Here is a 21,714-nt window from a genome sequence, read left to right as displayed (position 1 = left end):
GTAGTGCACTGGTTAACAACAGAAGATGATTTCTACCTTTGTGCCTTCTTAGAATTTCTTCTCTCTCCACCAAATATTGTACACTAAATAAAGATGCACTGGAGCTCTTCCAGTTTATTAGCACCATAAAAATCTATAGAAGATTGTGTGATTGCTTACACACATCTGAGGGTGCATGTACACTGTAGAAATAATGCAATTTGACACCACCTTAAGTGATGTAGCTCCATCCTATGGAATCCTGGGGATTGTAATTTTACAAAGTCTTCAGCCTTCTCTGCCTAAGAGTGCTGGTTCCTCATAAAACTACAAATCTCAGGATTCTGTAGAACCTCAGTGGATACCAAAGGCCCACTGTATTTCTACAGTGTCTTTCTTTTAAAACAAACAAACAAACAAGATACAGCAGTTCTTTCCTTCTCCCTCTGAGAAATGTCCTGCCATTCAACCAAGTAACTAACTATGGCCTGTTACAGGCTGCCAAAATAAAGCTGCTTTGGCTCTCTTTGGAGGTATGCTATTTAAATGATGCATGGGTCCTAAGAGACCGGAGGTCGCGCCAAAGCCACACTCCATTCCTAAGCACTGGAGTGCAGCTTTGGCGCAGCTTCTGGATTCTTAGGATGCATGCATCATTTAAACAGCATACCTCCAAAGAGACCCGAAGCAGCTTTATTTTGGCAGTCTGTAACAGGCCTATGTGTGTATAACTGGATTTATCCACATTTGTCCCTTGTTGTCCTTTACCTTGTTGTCCTTTGAGGCCTGCCAGATGATAGGAGGTTAAAAGAAGAGGTGTGCTAAATCAAACTAAAGACCTGTCTTGTACAGTATTTTGTTCCCACAGTGGTCAAAAAGGAAGCCTTGGAAAGCTCACAAGCAGGACACAAGTGGAACAGTACTCTCCCATTTTTGTTTCCCAGTGATTGCTAGTTAGAAAGAGCATGTATCTGATGTTGAAGGCAGCATATAGCTAAAATTACCAGCAGCCACTGTCATGTATTTATGCACTGTCCATCTGGCCCGAATCATAACCATTCAGATTTATTGGATGATGACTCCAGCTCCCAGTATTTGATGTCATGTTGGGATAGGCTTTGCTTGTACAGGCTAAATCCATTCTACAGTTATCTCTAGCATTAGGGATAAAATAGGCTTCTTACCCTGTGTTATCTCCAGCAAATATCAGAAGAGACCATGAGGCAAAGTGAGGAAGAGGGAACCCCACTTTGGTTAATTTACATGTGTATAAAGTTTATAACTTCCCCACTTGGCTGCCCTTTTTATTATTTCTTATCCTTGCCTCATTCCTTACTGAAATGCTAAGATTACTAATTGTTTTATCTTAGTTCCTTCTCAATTTAAATCTGATTAGATTAAGTTGAATTTCCTTTCTGGGTAGTTCCTTTCTGACAAATCTCACTCCTCACTTTCATTACCATACAGACTTGATTATAAGTCAACCTGATGTATAAGTCAAGGGCAGGTTTCGGGACCAAAATTATCGATTTTGATATGACCCATGGATAAGTCGAGGGTAAAACTTAGGGGTATGTAACAAAGGATCTAAAGCAGTGGTTCTCAAACTTTGGTGCTCCAGGTGTTTTGGACTTCAACTCTCAGAAGCCCCAACCAATCAAGAATCCTAGGACCTGAAGTCAAAAACATCTGGAGGAGCAAAGTTTGGGAATCACTGATCTAAAGGATGAAGCAAAGGAAAACAATGCCAAAGAAGTGACAAAATTCCAGCAGGCCTAACTGTTTGGGCTCACCCTAAAAGCTGGGTGGATGAGAAAGTAGAGGGGGTTGGTGCTTCCAGGACAGATTATGCTCTTGCTTTTTACCTGAGAATGGTTCCCTTTTAAAATAAGAATATTTAACAGCACTTACATTGACCCATGTTTTTTCAGTCAATTTTTTGACTAAAATTTGTAGACTTATACATGAGTATATACAGTAGGTTCTAAACTTCCCGGGTTTTATCCAGTTGTATCTGTTCAGCAGTAGAACTGATGCTGCTGTCAAAACATATTCCCTATTCCATGTGCTGCACCAAATATACTCAGGGTGTGTGTTTGTGTTCTGGAGGAAGACACCTGTAGAGGTGATGTACGAAAAGAAACCCCCTGTGGTGCAAGCAGCTATTCATTCATAATACAGGGAGTGGACTTATTCTCGCAGCCTTTTAATGAACATTTCTTCTTGGAATTCAAGGCTACTGTTTCTGATACAGTTGGCTCACCCCAACTGGGACTTGCCATTTGTGGATTTGAGCATCTGCAGGTTGCCCTGCTCCATGGAGCATGTGCATGGCATCATGTGTATGCAGCTGCACCACTATTAAAATCAAAGGGACTTGAGGTCCCACAGTTTTTGGCATCCATGGGGGGGGGGTCCAGAATATAACCACTGTGGATACAAAGGTCAACTGTATTTGGTTGGTTTAAGTTGTAAATTTTATTGTTGTCCTACTGATTTTGATGAGTGACTGGAGAAACGTCTTTCTCAAAAGTAGGATATAAACCATTTTACATGAAATTTCACATTTTTACATAAATATTGGAAAGTGGTAGAGGAAGATATTACCTGATAAACTCCAGCCAAAAAGGTCAGTGCTGTAGCTACCCCAATGGCATAGCATTCTTTCCCACATTCCATGCTCATGCTGCCAAGAGTAAAATTGTGAACTGTGACATTCAACGGATCTCTGCCACCAGTGCTCTCCAGAGGATCATCATTGGGGTCAAACCCAGCCAGCAGCAGTTCTCTATCAACAACTTGTCCAACCATTAAGCTTAATAAACTGAAAATGCCAACAGATACATGTCGAGAGGTGCCCATGAGAAAGTAGATAATGTTGGCAAAGAAAGATGTGTAAAGACTATAAATTGGCTTCAGGCCTGCTAGCAGAGAGTACGCTATTGCTTGGGGTACTAAAATGATTCCGATGACCAGGCCTGACATAATGTCCCCCCAAATATACTCTTTGCACTTGTATTTGGGAAGCCATTGTAAAACAGGGAAAAAGTCCACGACTGTTTTTTTCATTCTTTCCCTGGTGCAGGAACAGTTTTTCCTCAGCTGACTTTTGATTGCTGCTGTTTTGTTGATCTTGGTTGGAGTTTTTCTTTCCATATAGAATTGGAGAAGGGATCCATTTTCCAATCTGGTTGTCTCAGTTTCCTTTTCCTTTTCCATTCTCACTCTGTCTTAATCAGTTCCTAAAATGGGAAGAGATTAACATTTGAATTGGTTTGATCTTGATGCTGCTTTTGTGTGTACAATGGGACCTTAGTATCCACTGAGAGTTGATTCTGGGACCTGCCAAGGATACCAAAATCTGTGGATGCTCAAATCCCATTAAATACAATGGCATAGTGAAATGGTGCCCCTAATATAAAATGGCAAAAACAAGGTTTGCTTTTGGAATTTATATTATTTTTGAAGCTGTGGGCGGTTGAATCCGTGGATAAAAAAACATGGATACAGAGGGATTACTGTATTTTGTATGGGAGCTCAAGCTAGTTTTTGTTGATAGAACTACTTTCACTAGTAGAAAGGAAAACATTCCTCCCCAATATCCTGTACACCATCAAAATATATTCTGGAGGTACAGGGGAACTACTGGAGCAGTGACATATTCAAGTCTTTTACACCAAGTCTTAAGTCAAGTCTCAAGTCCCTGCCTTCAAGTCTCAAGTTGAGTCTCAGGTTCTTGCAAAATACTTTCAAGTCAAGTTGAGTTGCAAGCCTGGGAGCCAACTTTAACAGAAGGAAAGGAGGTGGTGATGGTGATATAATCAAGAAGACGTGCTCATTCTCATCCTCAGAGGAGAGGCAAAGGCAAAGAAATCTTACCAAGAAAACCCTGTGGTGGGTTTGCCTTAGGGTTGCCATTAGTTGGAAATGACTAGAATGCGCACCACAACATCAACAGCTCCCAGAAACCTCCAGGACTATAGAAATCATAGGTCCAAAACACACTGCAGTCAGAAATAATTCAGTTTGAGACTGCTTTAACTGTCCTGGCTTAGTGCTAGGGAATCTTGGGAATTGTAGTTTATTGTGGCACCAGAACTCACTGACAGAGGAGGCTAAATGTCTCACAAAACTCCAGTTTCCAGAATTTCCTAACATTGAGCCAGGGCAGTTAAAGTGGTCTCTCCAACTTCTGCAGTGTGTTTTGGACCATAGTCTAAAGAATAACATTTCCATGCTCTAAAACCTAGACTGTTTTTTAAAAAAATCTGTTGTTATTTTTATTTAATCTCTTGATACCTTGCTCTATCAAACAATTCTGGCTAACTTGAAAAAATATTTTAAAAATTCCTTTGCAGAAAATACAAATGAATTCTGTGTACCAATTATGTAAGAGCAGGGCCTAAAAACCCATGCTATAATCTGCCCATTCGCTTACATTGTTTTTTTTTACAACAAAACACTGTGAAGAATTTATTGGCATGTTATGAGCAAAAGCTTGCCATGGACAGTTGAAATAGAAAGTTAAATATTTGTATCAGCAGAGGGCACCACTGTAAAATTACATTAACGTCGCAGTAATAGACTTCCTTAGAAGTCATGTTACTTAAGTAAATTAACAAAATCAAGATACTTGTGAAGTGCATTAACTCCTAGATACTTAGATCTCATTTGACTGTAAGTCTCCTTTGCAATTAAGTCCCAGTGTTTAAGACTCATTTTTATTTTTATTTTCCAAATGTTATTTAAAGTTTTCCAGATACATAAAAACAGAATAACAGCATCAAATATGCAAAGAAAAATAGAAAAGAATGAGAAGAAAAAGCAAATATAAATAACAGAAAAAGAAAAGAAAAGAAGAATCTAGAAAAGATAACAGTGACCTCTTATCTTCTCTTCAGCAGTTATTAAACCATATTAAACTAATTAAAGATCCATCAATACCTCTCATTCAAGAAAACACATCATCTTTTCTATATGTTACAAATAGCAATCCTTCAAATTAAATCTTTTACAATCAAAGATATAAAAACCTAGCAGGAAGTCAATCATATATTTATTACTAAGTATTAGAGCCAGGTGTAGTGGTTTGAGTGTTGGACTAGGACTTTGGAGAACAGGGTTCAAATCATGACTGGGCCATGTAAACCCACTGCGTGATCTTGGGCAAGTCACACTCTTTTAGCCTCAAAGGAGAGCAATTGCAAACCCTATCTGAAGAAACATGCTAAGAAAACCCTATGATAGCTTTGCAGTAGGATTGCCATAATTCGGACAATGTAAAGGCTCACACCAACAAGAAATTACTAATCTTTATCATCTGTTGCTATTAATCTTCCCCTCAACTAAATCAAATACAGTTGTCCCTCCATTTTCACAAGGGATACATTCCGGACACACACACACACCACGAAAATTGAAATGTGCACATATTCAAGCCCCGTTGGCTTGAATGGCCGTGTGCAATGGGTGCACATGCCATTTTAACCCTCCCCACTCGCCGGTCCACGAAGGACAGACTGCAGACTCGAAGCCCACAAAAATGGAAAGAAGACTGCACATCTATTTTGCTTACCTCTCAGATGCGCATGCTGCCGTTAAGCTCTTCTAATTGCCACCCTCTCAAATTTCCCTTTAACCACCTGTCTGAAAACAACATTGGCTGTGTCTCCCAACTGATCGTTTAAAAAAACCTTCCATTCCTTCATTTTTAATATAAATCTCTGCCTTCTTTTAAAATTGTTGTTTTCTCTTTTCTATGTCATTCCTTAATTACATTTGGTCCTCCATACCCATGGATTCTGCATCCACGGATTCAACCATCCATGGTTTGAAGATATTCCAACTCCCCCCCCCCCCCCAAAAAGCAAACCTTGATTTTATCATTTAATATAAGGGGCACCATTTTGCTACCCCATTGTATATAATGGGACTTGAGCATCTATGAATTTTGGTATCCAAGGGGAGTCCTAGAACCAAACCCCAGAGGATACCAAAGACCTTCTGTACTTAAAGCTAAACTAGTTCAGACATAATGAGAAACAATGTTTAGTTTTTTTTATAAAAAGTACAATTTAGTAGAAATTTAAAATAGAAATTGAAGCTCCTAATATCTTCAAGACCATACCAGAAGAAAAGAGAAAATTAGAGTAAACATGCAAAACCAGGGTTAATCCTCAGAGTAGTCAATATTGGTTTACAGTGCAACCCTCCACATACCTGCTTAGAAGTAAAATCCACTGACTTTACTGGAACTTATTCCCAAGAATACAGAATGACAACCTCAATGTTAAATCTATAACAGATCTCTGTATATAATGTTGCTCTCTGTATAATGTTGTTGTTGTTTAAAAGAGGGCTCTTTTAAAACAATACTTTAGTCACAGACAGATTGAATTGAGTCCAGTATTTTGCCTTTCACTCAAGTAGAAATCTAAGCCCCAAACTGAAAGGATATTCCTGTTATAAAGGAATAATTAAAATTCCAGTGATATTCCTAATACCCACGAATTGTGCATCTATGGATTCAGCCATCTACGGCTTGAAAATAATCATTTTTTCCCCAAAAGGCAAACCTTGCTTTTTAATTTTATTTTACACATGGGACACTATTTTACTACTCGGCTGTATAAAATAGGACTTGCGCATCCATGGATTTTGGTATCTACAGGGGACCCTAAAACCAAATCCCAGCAGATACCAAGGCCCCACTGTATTTCTTTACATACTTTATTTCTTTATATACTGCATTTATATACACTTTATATAATTTATTTCTTTATATACTTTATACATTTTAGACACTCCCTCTCAAATTATTCCTATCCTTTCTAGGCACCTAGACCTCCAAAACCCAGTGATAAGAGAAGGCTCATTTGTTGGAAGAGGAAATGGCAAAAGTTGGGAGGTGTTTGGTGAGAAAATATCTGTAAATGTCCAAAGTTATGTAGGGTGCTGAAGGCCTCTGAAATGGTCCTTGGGTCATCTTGCAGCCCAGATGATGGACTTTCTCCAGCCCATTTGACTTTCTGCAACTATTTGATTGCTTTACAAAAACAATCTCTACAAGGTGTCCTATATCATGTACAGGTTATCCTGTAGACATGACATTCTTGTTTTACACTGACACTGGATCAGGTCTTACAGGCTGGGATATCTGATCTGGGTCCATTGATATTCTACACTGGTGCATCTAGCCCTAGTGGCGCAGTGGTTAAATGTCGGTATTGCAGCCACTTAGTCACAAACCCCAAGGTTGTGAGTTATTCAGAGATTTGCCATTGCCTTCCTCTGAGGTTGAGAGAAGTGGGTTTCCACGGCTGAGTGAGGATTTGAGCCCTGGTTTCCCAAAAGCTTAATCCAACCCTCAGACCACATACTACACTGGCTCTAATTCTTTTCTGAAGTGGGATTATTTAAATAAAATGGCTTTTAGTTTAATTTTGTCAGATAACAAAGCTTCAATCATCAGCAAAGTAAGTTTGTACATAGCTACTTCAAAGTAAGTTTTATGGAACCAAGTAGGGCTCTGCTCTGAAAAACAAGTGTGTAGCTTAACTACAGAAAAGACTGGTTATAGGGAAATCATTTTCAGTATAATTCAGGAATTTTACATATGAGCGAAGCTTCTATGAAGACATCTTGGTTGCATGGGAGGCTTAATATGAACGTTCTTCCAATAAACTGGAGTTTCAGATTTGAGACTCTGAGGAAAAGAGGGCTGCATCTGCACTTCAGAAATTATACTGTTTAACACCATTTTAACTGCCATAGCTCCATTCTATGGAATCCTGGAATTTGTAGTTTGCTGTGGCACCAGAGCTCTCTGGAAGAGAAGGCTGACTATCTCACAAAACTACAAATCCTGGGATTCCATAGCATTGAGGCAAATCAATTAAAGTGGTGTCAACCTGCATTATTTCTGCAGTGCAGATGCAGCCTAAGTACCATCACATAGTACTGATGTTATAGCACAGTTTTAAACCTCTGCTTTGAATAACCTCTGCATTACTTTGTTGTAAAATATATTTATAGCCTTTTGTGTATGGTTACAGTGCTGTATAACTTATCTCCTACTGTATAAAAGTACCTAGCTAAAGAAAAAGAATAGGGCAGTTAAAATGCTGACTACCACAGAGCTCAAAACCCTGTGAATCCCCTTGTCCTTGTTTGCTCGCACCTTAACCTTAATAGTCATTGCTAAGTAAAGTGTTCCTTACTTAGGAACAGGCAGCCTTGTTCTGAATGGTAGAAAATTCTTTCAGTGAAATCCTCTTGGCAGGCCACATCTTTTAAGTGACTTGAATACTAACAGTATTGTTTTAATGACATAATGATTTGTCTGCAGAAGAACGTGTGTTTTGTGCCTTCAAGTCGTTTCCTGACTTACAGAGACCCGAAGGTGACCCTATCCTGGGGTTTTCTTGGCAAGATTTGTTCAGAGGAGGTTTGCCATTGCCTTCCCCTGAGGCTGAGAGAGTGTGACTTTTGCCCAAGATCACCCAGTGGGTTTCATGGCCAAGCTGAGAATCGAACCCAGAGTCGCAGTCCAGCACTCAAACCACTACGCCATAAGGAACTTGAAAAGTGGTGGTTTTTTTTACATTGTTCAATATTAAGATTCAATATTAAGGACTTTAATACTGAACAATGTAACAAACCACACTTTTCAGGTTCCTTATTTGAAGCAAAAACAAATGCTTTGTTTGATTGTTTTCTCCTCACAAAATAACTTTCTCTTGCCACATCCTTCTCTCAGCCGCCATATCCTCACCTACTCTAACACATATTTAAAACTGTTTATCCTGGGTTTTTTTCAACAGACAAAAGTGGGCTGCATAGTCCAAGATTAAAATGCACCAAAATAGTAGTTATGCAGCCATTCCAAACTGCCCTGGGAAAGAGCAGATAAAGAGAATTATAGTAATCACATGCTGTATTCTTAATGCTCTAGAGTTTGGTGCAGCATTGAAGGTGGACAACTGGAGATGGCTGTGTGTGTGTGTGTTGTGTGCCTTCAAGTCATTTCTGACTTATGGCCACCCTAAAGTTATCCTATCATGGGGTTTTCTTGGCATGATTTGTTCAGAGGGGGTTTGTTTTTTTCTTCATCTGAGGCTGAGAGAGTGTGATGTGTCCAAGATCACATATTGGGTTTCATAGCTGAGCAGGAATTGAACTCTGGTCCCCAGAGCTGTAGCCCAATGCTCAAACCACTATGTCATACTGCTAGGGGGGTCACAGCTCAGGAGACCTTAGAGGGCCATCCCACCCCATAAAGAAAAGCTTTCTTTTTTGCTCCTAGCTGACCTCTAGGACACATGGGGCTCATTTTTCCATGTTTCTCTCCTGCCCCCCCATTTTAGGCCAAGAGAGACATTTTTTTAATAATAGAAAGTGAGCAAAAGTTAATTTCTGAATTGATTGGAGGGGTGCAGAAATGTGGCAAAAATGCTCCCTAGATGAGTTTTGGGAGCATTTGGGGGCAAATGAACTCTTCGGTGCTAAAAAATGGCCCTAGGGTCTGTAAATTTGGAGCGCTGATGAAAAGCAATGCATTTCCCCCCTAATTATAACTGTTATTAAAGTTGGCCTTTTCATGTTAATCACAAAGAGAGTGTGAACTTGTGAAGGAAAGAATGGAATCAGAAACTTGTATAGAATTATTATTTTTTTTAAAGCCAAGTGGAAATAATTTTATTGAGAAGTGTATGGTTTCCGAGTACAGTGAACCCTTGTTATCCGCTGGGGTTTGGTTCCAAGATCCCCCTTGAATAACAAAATGTGTGGATGCTCAAGTCCCATTAACTATAATGACATAGCAAAATGGTGTCCCTTATAAAAAAATGGAAAATCAAGGTTTGATATTTGAAATTTATACTTTTTTAGAACATTTTCAAACCATGGATGCTTGAATCCATGTATAAAAAAATCCATGTATAAGAAGGGGCGACTGTATATGCTTTTCATTGCTGTCACTGTGTGCCTTCAAGTTGTTTCCAACTTATTGCACCCTAAGGCGAGCCCACCATGGGGTTATCTTGGAATGTTTCTTCAGAGGGGCTTTGGCATTGCCTTCCCCCAAGGCTGAGAGAGTGTGACTTGCCCAAGGTCACCCAGTGGGTTTACATGGCTAAGATGGGATTTGAACCCTGGTCTCCAGAGTCATAGTCCAGCACTCAAAACACTACACCATGCTGGTTCTCTGATCTAAAGAAGTTTGAGTTGTCACAGTATAGCTCTTTGCGTTATTTCAGGTGTTGTGGCCTCCATATCCACTCATTTCATTCTTTTGGATGGCTGTTTGTTGCAATATCCTGGATCTACACTAGCACCCTTCCAAAGGACTTTAAAAAATATAAATGGAGGGGAGCATGGTTTGCTGAGGTGAAGGGCAAATTTTCTCCTCTAAATCTTTAATAGAAAAGGTCTTAGACTTACAGTGCAAAAGTGCCATTTACTGCGGCACTATAGTACTATAAGAAAGAATGAAAAAGTGAAAGGCAGAGAAAAGAAGGAGACTTTGTTGTTGTTTTGATATGTCTCAAAACTGAAAAGAAACTCACTTAAGGGTTGGAATAAAATTTTGCTCCTGGATTAATTCTTGGACAGGTATTGCCAGGAAATAGTCCAGGAACTCAGAAACATCCTTTGGATGTTTTAGAAAATCCCATGCCCTAAGGGAACAAACATGATCTCCAAACACATTTGCCCTGCCTGGAGGAGCTTCAGAAAAGATAAAAATCAGAGGCACACTCTCTTGTAACAAAGGCACACTCTTGGTAATCTGCAAAAACAGCTAAACTGCAAAGAACCACAGACAGCCACAAACACCGAAAATATAGTAGGAGTGATCAAGCAGAACCTTGAATTTAAACTTTCTGTTTTACTTACAGTGGATTTTGTTTTTCTTGCTGTATTTAGATTCCTACTGTTCTTTCTCCATTAAAAACTGAGATCCTTAAAATGTGAAAGAAAAACAGACTTTTCTTACCTAATTTGTACTGCACTGTATGTGTGGTAATTGTCAAAGAAGGATCCCATCCGTATTCCTTTGTAGCCAAGTGCATCCAGTCTTCGCAGCCAAGTGCATCCAGGCAGAGCAGTGCTAAGGACAGAAGTGGATGTGCTTTAATACTAGCGGGCAATACCACAATCGAGCAATAGACTGTGCTAGGTAAACACTGAAGGGCATAAACAAGAGACCACAAAGTATGATCCACAACCTGCCCTGCGTTTCTGCTGCTCTTGTTCCCAACCATAAACCATTTGACCTCAATTGCTTACTTTGCTTACTTGCTTAGTTTCCAGGGGCAAACATTAAACAAGTAATAATCCTTTAAAGGATACCTTGTGTAATAATTGATTACAGAAACCTGCTTCTGGCAGAAGTAGTGACTTAAGGGGGACTAGGGACGCATTGTTTCAGTATGTCAATTGGACATTTAAAATCCAACAGTCTCTTTTATTTTAGTTTTTATGAAGCACACAGTTAATTTAATGCATAACTAGATCATGATGTAGTGGTTTGTGCATGGGCTTACAACTCTGGAAACCAGGGTTCAAATCCACACTGGAGCACAAAAACCCACTAGGTGACTGGGCAAAACGCTCACTCTCAGAGAATGGCCATGGCAACCCTCCCTGTAGAAAGCTGCCAAGAAACTCCTATGATAGGTTTGCCTTAGAGTCGCCATAAGTCAAAAATGACTTGGAGGCACACAACAACAACAGCAGATCAATTAGTTCTGATATATTCAGCTGTAGGGATGAGTATTGATGTTGGCCATACAAGCTACAATACAAAACTGTGAGACTATTACAATAACTATTACAACTTGAGTTTCTCTTATCCAAAATGCTTAGGACCAGAAGTGTTTGGGATTTTGGATTTATTTTTTTTAATTTTGGAATACTTGTATACACATAATGAGATATCTTGGCTGTGAGATTCAAATCTAAACATGATATTCATGTATGTTTTGTATACACCTTATAGAAACATAAGATAGCCAGTGTGGCATAGTGGTTGTTCAAATCCCTACTGAGCCATGAAGCCCATTGGGTGACATTGGGCAAGTCACAATCTCTCCGCCCTAGAGAGTGACAATGGGAAACCCCCTCTGAAAAAAACTTGCCAAGAAAACCCTGTGATAGGTTCACCTTAATGTCACCGTAAGTCAGAAATGACTTGAGGGCACAGAACATCAACAATATACCTTACACACACAGCCTGAAGGTAATTTTATACACAATATTCTTAGTAATTTTGTGCATGAAACAAAGTGTTACCAGAAAGCAAAGATGTCACTGTCTCAGCCACCCATGTAGACAATATTTGATTTAGGAGTACCATATTTTCCGGCATATAAGACGACTGGGCATATAAGACGACCCCAACCTTTCCAGTTAAAATATAGAGTTTGGGATATACTCGCCGTATAAGATTACCCCTCTTCCAACGCACACCAAATAAAAATTTAAAAAACATTAGATTTAATTTCAGTATGGTAATTTTAATTCAAATGCTTATGATATGCAGGAAAACTTGTTGTATACAAAGCCTTCTTAGATTGGTCGGCTCTTGCTGCCTGCCCAGCCCTCCATGTCTCCAAGACTATCAGAGTGGTAGCGCAAACATGGCCCTTTTTTCCATACCCCGGGCGTCCCAGACGCCTGCAGCTTGCTCCACTCTTCACTTACACCTTCCCGGTGAGGCGCCATCTCACTTCGTCATCAGGGCCGCATTAAGTCACTTCTTTATATGAATCCTGGTGAGTGGATTTTCTTCTACCATACTTGTACAGCACCGCCCTTGCTGCTTTCATACGGTCACCACATATGGTGGGAATGCAGCCGCAGCCATTTTTGAGCTCCCCACCACCACATGCGGCAACCACAGATTCTCCAGTCCAGCTCGGAAGTTTCAGCACCTGCCCTATAAGATGACATCCGGCATATAAGACGACCCCTGACTTTTGAGAAGATTTTCCTGGGTTAAAAAGTAGTCTTATACACCAGAAAATACAGTATTTTCAGATTTTGGAATTCCAGATAAAGGAGACTCAGCCTATACATTCCAAAATCCCTATTAAGGCAATGCTGTTATGAACGCAAAGGTCACAAAGGTGTGTGTTGAAGCCTGTGAGTTCTCCAAACCTCTTAATCAGGTTGGGCACCTCTTTTCTTTTCTTTTTCTGTTGAGAGACATAATTTCCTTGGGTAAAGTGACTGTATGTTAGCCAAGAGTCAGGCCATGGGCAAATTCTCCCCCTTTCTCTGTTTTTCTCTCTCAGACAGCACTTTCTCTTCCTCCCCCAGAGAAGCAAGCTGCGGGAAGATGGACAGATCATTCCTGCCAAAGACCTGAATTGATTCCTTTCATCCAGAAAACATATTCAGGGATAGCCATGCTGGTCATTCAGCAAAATACAACCAGATCCAAAATCCAGATACATTTATTTGCCAACAGAAATGCACAAAATACTTCATGCCTGCTTTCCAAGTTCCACTGGCTTCATCTTCAGGAAAAGTATAATTTTTAAAAAACTATACAATAGAAGAAAGGTGACAATGATAGAGTCATAGGCCTACATTTTCCTGCACTGAGATCCCTCCAAAACAAGTGAACTACAACAGAAGCAATATCTGATACAAAATGAATGCGTCAGTTTTGGTATTACTCAGTTTCTTATTTTTCCAGTATTATCTTTGCTCAGTCTGTTTCCTCATCAGTCTTGGACTATTTAGAAGTCAGCATGAAAACCTGTGTGCTTTTTGAGCATATTCTTGCTAATACTTTTTTAAATGTCATCTTTCCACAGTGCACACATTTCTACAAGCGTTTTTCTGTAATATAATGGATATTGAAAACCACTTGGTGATTTTAAAAATAAAAAACATTATAGACATGTTCTTGAATATTAAACAAATAAAAGAACATGAGAGGAAATTGCATACATCCCAGTGAAGCTTTACCAGGTGTGGTGATTTTCTTAAGTATGCAACAACAACAACAACCAGAGTCTAGTTCCAACACTGTAACTACTACACCAGTCTGGCTCTGTCCAGTGTCTTAAGCAAGTAAGGTACAGGAAAAATTGGATGCTTAAAGCTGTGTCATGATATGAAACACAACGGTTGCATTTTTCCTTCATGGCTGCAATTGACATGTAACAACATACACACAGGGGGCAGTAGGGGAAGCAATGCACACAAGTAGAGATTCTTTCAGTGGTTACTTCTACCAGCTGCACTGGTGAACATGAAAGCTATTTTTCAGTCTATATTTTAATGTTTAAACCAAATGTGAGTTTCATTATCAGCAGACAGATGACATTTCAAAGAAATCTCCAAAAATCAGGTGATCACATGTCATAAAGTGTAAAGGAGGACAAGGCACCACAAAATGTAGAACATTAAAGAAAAAGGGAGGACATTCCCAAATAAAAGCTAAACACACTAATTAATATAAATATAAATGCATGCTTCTTAGTCATGTTCCACATGGAGGACATTTTGAGATTCCTCCTGGATGGAAGGTTGACATGTAGGGGAAAGCAGACAAAATGGGACTGAAAACAAAGTCAATGGTGTTTGAGAATCACTAATATAAATTATGTGGACAAATTCTGAAAAGCATTTTAAAAATCTCCTATATATTCTAATAGGAGTTAGGGAAAGGTGACTGTGATATTGCTGTGAATGCACACATTCACATCTGTTGTTTTCTGTCAATGGTTGCATTTTTCAATCATCAATATTGTAATTATTACTCTGACAGCCGTGCGTAACAAGGCAAACAGCAAAACATTAGCTCATTAACTTGGACTTTTCCTCCCATCCATGACATATTGTCTACTACAGTCTGTTCGGAAACAAAAGAATGTCTAGCCATGGCCCGACTGACTGGTTTATCTAAACGTTCATACTCTGTATTTTGTTATGCTGGCCAAACATACATCTTGAAAACTCTTCTTAGTGTGCCCTTTACAAAACACAGAAATAAGAACCTTAGTAGAAAAAGATTAATGCATTTAATTCATCATTAATAAGCTAAAAACCTAATTCAATCACATTTATGTTAGAAAGAGAAAAAATAGTGATTAGGTTTTTGTTAAATTGCCATTTCAGTTTAACTTAAAAGCCTATGTAAAATGAATGAAGATGAAAAATGCCATCCATAATTTTGCTCCCTCCCTTTTATCCATTCCTTGAGTTTGAAGGAGAAGGAAGTAGCTGCATTGATTTTTGACAACCCCATTTCTCATTCACCCTATCAAAAATCCTTCCCTGGCTTTTCCTTTTTTCCATCTCTTATAATCTTTGTTCTTTACCTTTCTTTACCATATTAATTCCCAGATGGATCCCAGCACAAGCCCCAGGAGTCAGCACTTCAAAATATAGCTCCCGGAGCAACTTGGAGAGCTTCTGTAAAACACTGGATGCACAGGAAACCACTTTCTTTCCAATATGTTGGTTTTAAAAAAATAATCTTGCAGTTAACTAATTTATTGTACCTTAATAATGACAGGTATGGAATCAGTGTTGTCCAAGTGTTGTTGGACTTCAACTCCCAACATTTCTCAGCATTGGCTATAGTTGCCTGAGCCTAAGAGAACTTGCAGTCTAAAATATGGAGGGCTATATGATTCCTATCCCTGTTTTAAGCAAAAATTGTACTTGTTCTCCTGCTGTGCCACCAAATTTGGTGTCATTATATTTTGGTGGCAAAACTGACAGCAGCATTTAGAGATCCTTGGGGAACTAGATGTGTCCATCTCTCATATAGTTGGAGAAAAGAAGGACAGCCATAGCAGGGCTACAGAATGCCTCGGCTAGTTAGCATGGAGTCTACTAATCCAGATGGAACACCTGACCTGCCTGACTTAAAGTATAGTGGTTTCTTATACTATGGATATTTTGTCTCTGTCCCACCATCATTACAGACCTGTCTGGTAGGACACAAAAGCTTCTTAGTAGATGCTCTCAGGCTTCTACAGAAGGCTAGGCTAGCCCCCCTCTCTGCTCTCCTTTTGCCAGTAGGCAAAAGACCTTTTTATTCAAACAGGCATCAAATAATTAATCGGTTGAAGGGAGTCTTCTCTATGAGTGTGTGTGTGCTATATTTTTAATTTTATTGTTATGTTTATAAATTATTTTACACTCTCCAAATTAAAATGTACCATATATACTCGATTATAGGTCGACCTCATGTATATATTGAGGGCAGGTTTTGGAGCCAAAATTATGGATTTTGAGATGACCCATGGATAAGTCAAGGGAAAAATGTAGGGACACATAATAAAGAATCTGAAAGATGAAGCAAAGGAAAACAATGGCAAGGAATTTTCAAAATTCTAGCAGATGTAACTGTTTGTGCTCACCCTAAAGGCTGGATAGATGAGAGAGTAGAGGGGCTCAGTGCTCTTGCTTTTTACCAAGGGCTGGTTCCTTTTTTCTTTTTTCTATAAAAAGAGTATTTAACATGCAAGCACAAGTAACTCACCAACTTACATTGACCTGTGGATAAGGCAGCCTAGGTTTTTTGGGTTAATTTTGACTAAAATTTCTAGAGTTAATCCATGAGTATATACAGTAATGGTGTTTTAATGCAATAGCTTTTTAAATTGTGTTTTAACATTTTATTATTAGGTTTTTATCTTGTTTTCAGCATTCTGTAAGCTACCTTCGGTCTCATGGCCAGAGAAAGGCAGCTTATAAATAAAATAATACATACTAATGAATAATTTTTAGGTGGGCAGTACTGACTGATATATTAGTACCCTTTTAAATCCTGTATCAAGAATTACCAAAGGACATTTCATCTTTCAGATTTTTTTATTTATTTAAAGGCTTCAGTTTCCAGCTGTTCTTTCTTAAAGGGTCTAGGATAGTTCCCAAACTTTGTTTGGCCAAGTGTTTTGGACTTCATCTCCTAGAACACCAGCCATCTCAGCCAGCAGTCAGGGATTCTGGGAGCTGAAGTCCAACACATCTGGAGGACCAAAGTTTGGAAACCATCTTTTATCACTATTTTATTGTAAAAAAGAAAAAATACTTACCAATAAAACATCTTGGAAATTTAACATTCTGACCTATTGGAATAAATGCAGGGGGGAAAGAAAAGAAAAGGGTTCCCCCCAATCTTTAACACAGATTAAATACAGCTGCATAAAACATTTGTTGAATTATTTCTCATTCATAGTCTCTAGGGGAAGTCCAAATAAGTGACCTAAGTGGTGCCATTTTAATAAAGGGTAAATTTGTTGTCTAAAAGCTAGGGTTCTAATTAAATATCACTGAACTTTAAATGTACTTCTCAGTTGACATTTTTTCTGGATGAATTTCTTGGGAGCAGATGGTCATGAATTCTTCCTATTAGATACACAGTTATGGGTGACATCTGAAAGCCATATGTGACTAGGTGTGTTAGACTATAAACATAGAGGAAATGAGTTTTGATAAAGTACTTATCTGAAAGGTTTCATTATACAATGCCATGTACTTTGCATGTGGTTATCTCCCTATTTGTTTAAAGAGTTACATGCACAGTGCGAAGAAGTTCTCTCTTGCATGGAAATTGTTGCATCTTTAGGAAGCAGTGCCTTAGTCAAACAATTATTAAGAGCTGCACAACCTACTAGACTAGATAATTGAAAGGAGATCTTCAGCTTATCTTGATCAACACCAATGGGTGTATGAGCACTTAAAAACTGAATGGGAAATGTATGTCCTCCAGATACATGCTGGAGATGCGCCAGGAACCAACAACAACTTCTCCTGTCTTCCTTTTGGGAATGCAGATATTACAATTTTACATATTTACTATGAGCTGCTCTCCCAATTGTGAAATGGCAATGTGTTTGGGACTGGAAACAAGGTTTCCAGAGTAGCATAGCTCGGTTGTGGACACACAGTAGGAATATGGGGAAAAGAGGGAGAAATGGGAGAGACTACCACAGCTTGGAGACAACTACCAAGAAGGCACTTTCACATGTTTTCAGCAGACATGTCTGATCTACAGTAACGCTAAGCTCTATCATTATTTCCACCGTTTGTATTGGTGATGGTGGTGAGCTCCTTAAAGCTCTGCTATCAAGCCCATGAGTGTCATAGTGTATGCATGGCTGGCTGCATGATCAGCATAGACACTGCAATCAAGAAATCAGAAGAAGATTGGAAATGGGAAGGGCAGCCATGAAAGAATTAGACAAAATCCTGAAGTGTAAAGATAAACAGCTGAACACTAAAGTTAAAATTATTCAAGCTATTGTATCCCCTGTTACCATGTAGGCTGTGAGAGCTAAAATTAATTCATTTGAGATGTGGTGCTGGAGAAGAGTGCTAAGGATACCATGGAAAGCTAAAAAGGCAGACAAATGAGTCCTTGAACAGATCAAGCCAGAACTCTCCCTGGAAGCAAATATGACTAAGAAGCTTATCGCACACATTATTTTCCCCGTTATGGGAACGGGAAGGGGCCATTTGGGGCTGCACACGACTGAGAAAAATGGATTTTATCGCACAGCAAATCATCCTCAAAATGGCCCCGTTCCATCCCCCAGTGCCAAGCCGTCTCCATTCGGTGTTGAGGCATGTCATTTCCAACCCGAAAATTTGACGCGCCTCAGCAGTGAATGGGGACAGCTTGGCGCTGGGGGATGGAACGAGGATGATTTGCTGTGCAATAAAATCTATTTTTTCTTGGTTGCGCACATCCCCGAGCGTCCCCTTCCCATTCCCCACACGGGGAAAATGATGTGTGCTATAAGCACTAAATTGATGTTGTCATACTTCAGCCACATTATGAGAAATGACAATGATGCTGGGGAAGGTGGAGGGAAGTAGAAAGAGAAGAAGATCCCATGCCAGATGGATAGCCTCAATTAGGGAGACCATGGGTCTGAGCCTGCAGGACCTGAGTAGGGAGATAGAGGATAGTGGGACTTGGAGATGTCTCAGTCACAGGGTCACCATGAGTCAGGACTGGCTCAAAAGCAGCTAACAGAAAAGCAAATAACAAAATCATGAAGAAGACCCTTCTGAAGAAACATGCCAAGAAAACTCCAAGATAGGGTCACCAAAAGTCAGAAATTACTCAAAGGCACCCAATAGCAAAACAACAAAGTATAGCCCTTGGGCTATGACCACAATAAACAATGTCAAAGTCCAGCTGCAAGGAAGTCTTTTTAAAATAAATAAATAAAAAATCAACTACCATAAAACACAAAATCTGCCCTTTGTATATATCATGGAAACTTGCTTTCTTTCAACAATCTGTTGTAAATGGCAACTGGGGAAGGGAGCTAGTGGGAAGCATTCATGGGAACTCTTTCATTTGCCCTCATGGAAATCTTTTGTTCCAGAAAAATCAAGATTTCCCTCTGGATGTTTACTTCATGTTTACTTCATGACACATATATTGTTACTTCATGACACATATATTACTTTGCACCTTAAATCCTGCTGAGAAAAAAAAAGGAAGTGTTGTTTTGTGAAGTCGAGGCTTTAATGGCCGGCATCCATAGTTTTTTGTGGGTTTTTCGGGCTATGTGGCCATGTTCTAGAAGAGTTTCTTCCTGACCTTTCGCCAGCATCTGTGGCTGGCATCTTCAGAGAAGTGTTGTTTTGTTCCATGCAGCCTCTAGTCAATTGAGTTCAGAATCTTGGTACCAGTCCCAGTTTTTCTTAACATTACATCCAAACAACATTTCACTTGATGACAGTTAGTGTTTAACTTCCAAAACTCTCTTATAACAATTCCCTTTGGGTTTAACCAAGAATTGAATTGGTATACTTGCCAACTAACTGGTCAAATATTGCCAGCTGGCCACCTGTTATATTTGACAGTAGCCAAATATTGTCAAGTTATTCAGTGGAACCAAGAATGCAGCTTAATTTTATTTGAAAGGCTGGCCCTGCTGTTGGACAGAATGAGACAACTGCCTCAGCGACATATATTTGCTGTTCTGTAAAGGCAGCAAATTGTTACTTATTAATTTATTATTGTTGCATTTTTACCTGTGAATTTTCTTAAGGGATTTTCTACCTCAGATGCCAACAACAGGTACTAGGTAAAATTACTTTGAGGAGAGGGTGCTCTTTGCCGCCCCTCTTAGCAGCATGAGATTAGTGCCAGCTGTTGTTTGTGTTAGTATGGGTACTTGCTGTTCATTCTCCGTTGTGTTGACTTCAATTTATGGCAGCCCTAAGATTAAGAGACCTCTAAGTCACTTGTATAATCAACAGACCTGCTCAGTTCTTGACTCAGGGCCATGGATTCCTTGGTTGAGTCTATTCATCTGGAATGCGATCTTACTCTTTTCTCACTGCCTTCTGCTGTAGCAGGCATTATTGCCTTTTCTAGCGAGGCATGTCTTCTCATGATATGTCCAAATTATAGTACTGTAGTATCAATCTTGGCTTCTAGGGAGAGTTCAGGCTTGATTTGCTTTAAGACCCATTTATTTGTCTTTTTAGCAGTCCATGGTATCTATAGAACTCTTCTCCAGCACTACATTTCAAATATGTTGATTTTCTTCCTATCAGTTTTATTCATTGTCTTAGCTTTCACAACCATACATAGAAATTGGAAATATGATAGTATGACAATCCTAATTTTAGTATTCAGTTATATAGTTATACACATCAGGAGCTTGTCTGGTTTTTCAAAGCTGCCCTTCCAAGTCCCAGTTTTCTGATTTCTTCACTGTAGTCTCCATTCTGATTAATGACAGAGCCAAGTTTTGGACAGTCTTGAACTATTTCAGTGTCTTCATCATATACTTTAAAGTTATGTAACTCATCCATGATAATTCATTTGGTTTGCTTCAGTAATCATTCCAAGTCTTTGCTATTTTCTGCTAGTAGTATGTTGTCATCTGCATATCGTAAATTGTTGATGTTCCTTCCTCCAATTTTCATGCCTCCTTTCTCCAAGTCTAATCCTACTTTTATATAACATCCATGTTAACCAGATAGGGTGATAAAATGCAGCTTTGCCTGGCTCCCTTGCAAGTTGGAAACCATTCTGTTGTTCCATGCTCTGTCCTGATGGTAGCCTCTTGTCCTGAGTACAGATCAGTACACATCAGGACACTCAAAAGTTGTGGCAGTCTCATTTCTTTAAGAGCAATTCATAGTTTTTCATGATCCTACACAATCAATGGCTTTGCTATAATCGATAAATCACAGGCTGATTATCTTCTGAAATTCTTTAGTGTGCTCCTTTATCCAACATATGTTTGCAGTATGGTCCCTTGTACTTCTTTCTTTCCTGAACCTAGCTTGAACATCTGGCATTTTATGCTCCATATATGGTATGAGTGTTTGTTGTATAATTTTGAGCATCACTTTGCTTGCATGACAATGGACTTGTGGTTACTTAAATCCCTGGTGTCTCCTTTCTTGGGGAATTGGTATATATATGGAGTGTTTCAATCTGTGGGCCATTTTTTTGTTTTCCATATTTGTTGACAGAATTTAGTTAGAACTAGACAAAGTGTTCTGAGTGCTGCCCTTCACTTTCTAAAATGGTAGGTTCATCTTCAAATAGTTCTTCCTTGAATGACTGCCATTTCTTGCAATGACTGCAAATCTTCAGGTTTTAGTTTAGCACAATGGTTGGTTTACCATTCTTCTTTATGTTTGCTGTGATTTTTTTATATTAGCAGTTCATGGCTTCTTTGACAATCTGCTCCTGGTTTTGTTTTTGCAGACAGAATGGAGCTTTTC

At 39.1% G+C, this 21,714-nt stretch overlaps 2 protein-coding genes across 3 annotated transcripts in view; one reads left to right on the top strand and one right to left on the bottom strand.

Annotated features, from left to right (window-relative positions):
• Window positions 1–21,714, top strand: part of IDUA (alpha-L-iduronidase) — a 68,555-nt gene that overhangs the window by 15,084 nt on the left and 31,757 nt on the right. The window lies entirely within an intron of this gene.
• The window catches only part of SLC26A1 (solute carrier family 26 member 1), a 29,361-nt gene that overhangs the window by 1,728 nt on the left and 5,919 nt on the right, over window positions 1–21,714 (bottom strand). Inside the window, exons 2-3 of the mRNA XM_042454117.1 lie at window positions 10,973–11,086; window positions 2,587–3,221 (exon numbers count right to left, since the gene is read on the bottom strand). Coding sequence (XP_042310051.1) covers window positions 2,587–3,198 — 612 coding nt within the window. The 5' untranslated portion in view covers window positions 3,199–3,221; window positions 10,973–11,086. The remainder of the gene's footprint in view (window positions 1–2,586; window positions 3,222–10,972; window positions 11,087–21,714) is intronic.

The sequence above is a fragment of the Sceloporus undulatus genome, chromosome 2 (genome assembly GCF_019175285.1).
Source record: "Sceloporus undulatus isolate JIND9_A2432 ecotype Alabama chromosome 2, SceUnd_v1.1, whole genome shotgun sequence".
Classification (NCBI taxonomy): domain Eukaryota; kingdom Metazoa; phylum Chordata; class Lepidosauria; order Squamata; family Phrynosomatidae; genus Sceloporus; species Sceloporus undulatus.
The sequence above is the reverse complement of the archived record's forward strand: the minus strand, read 5'-3'. Positions and strand labels throughout refer to the sequence as shown.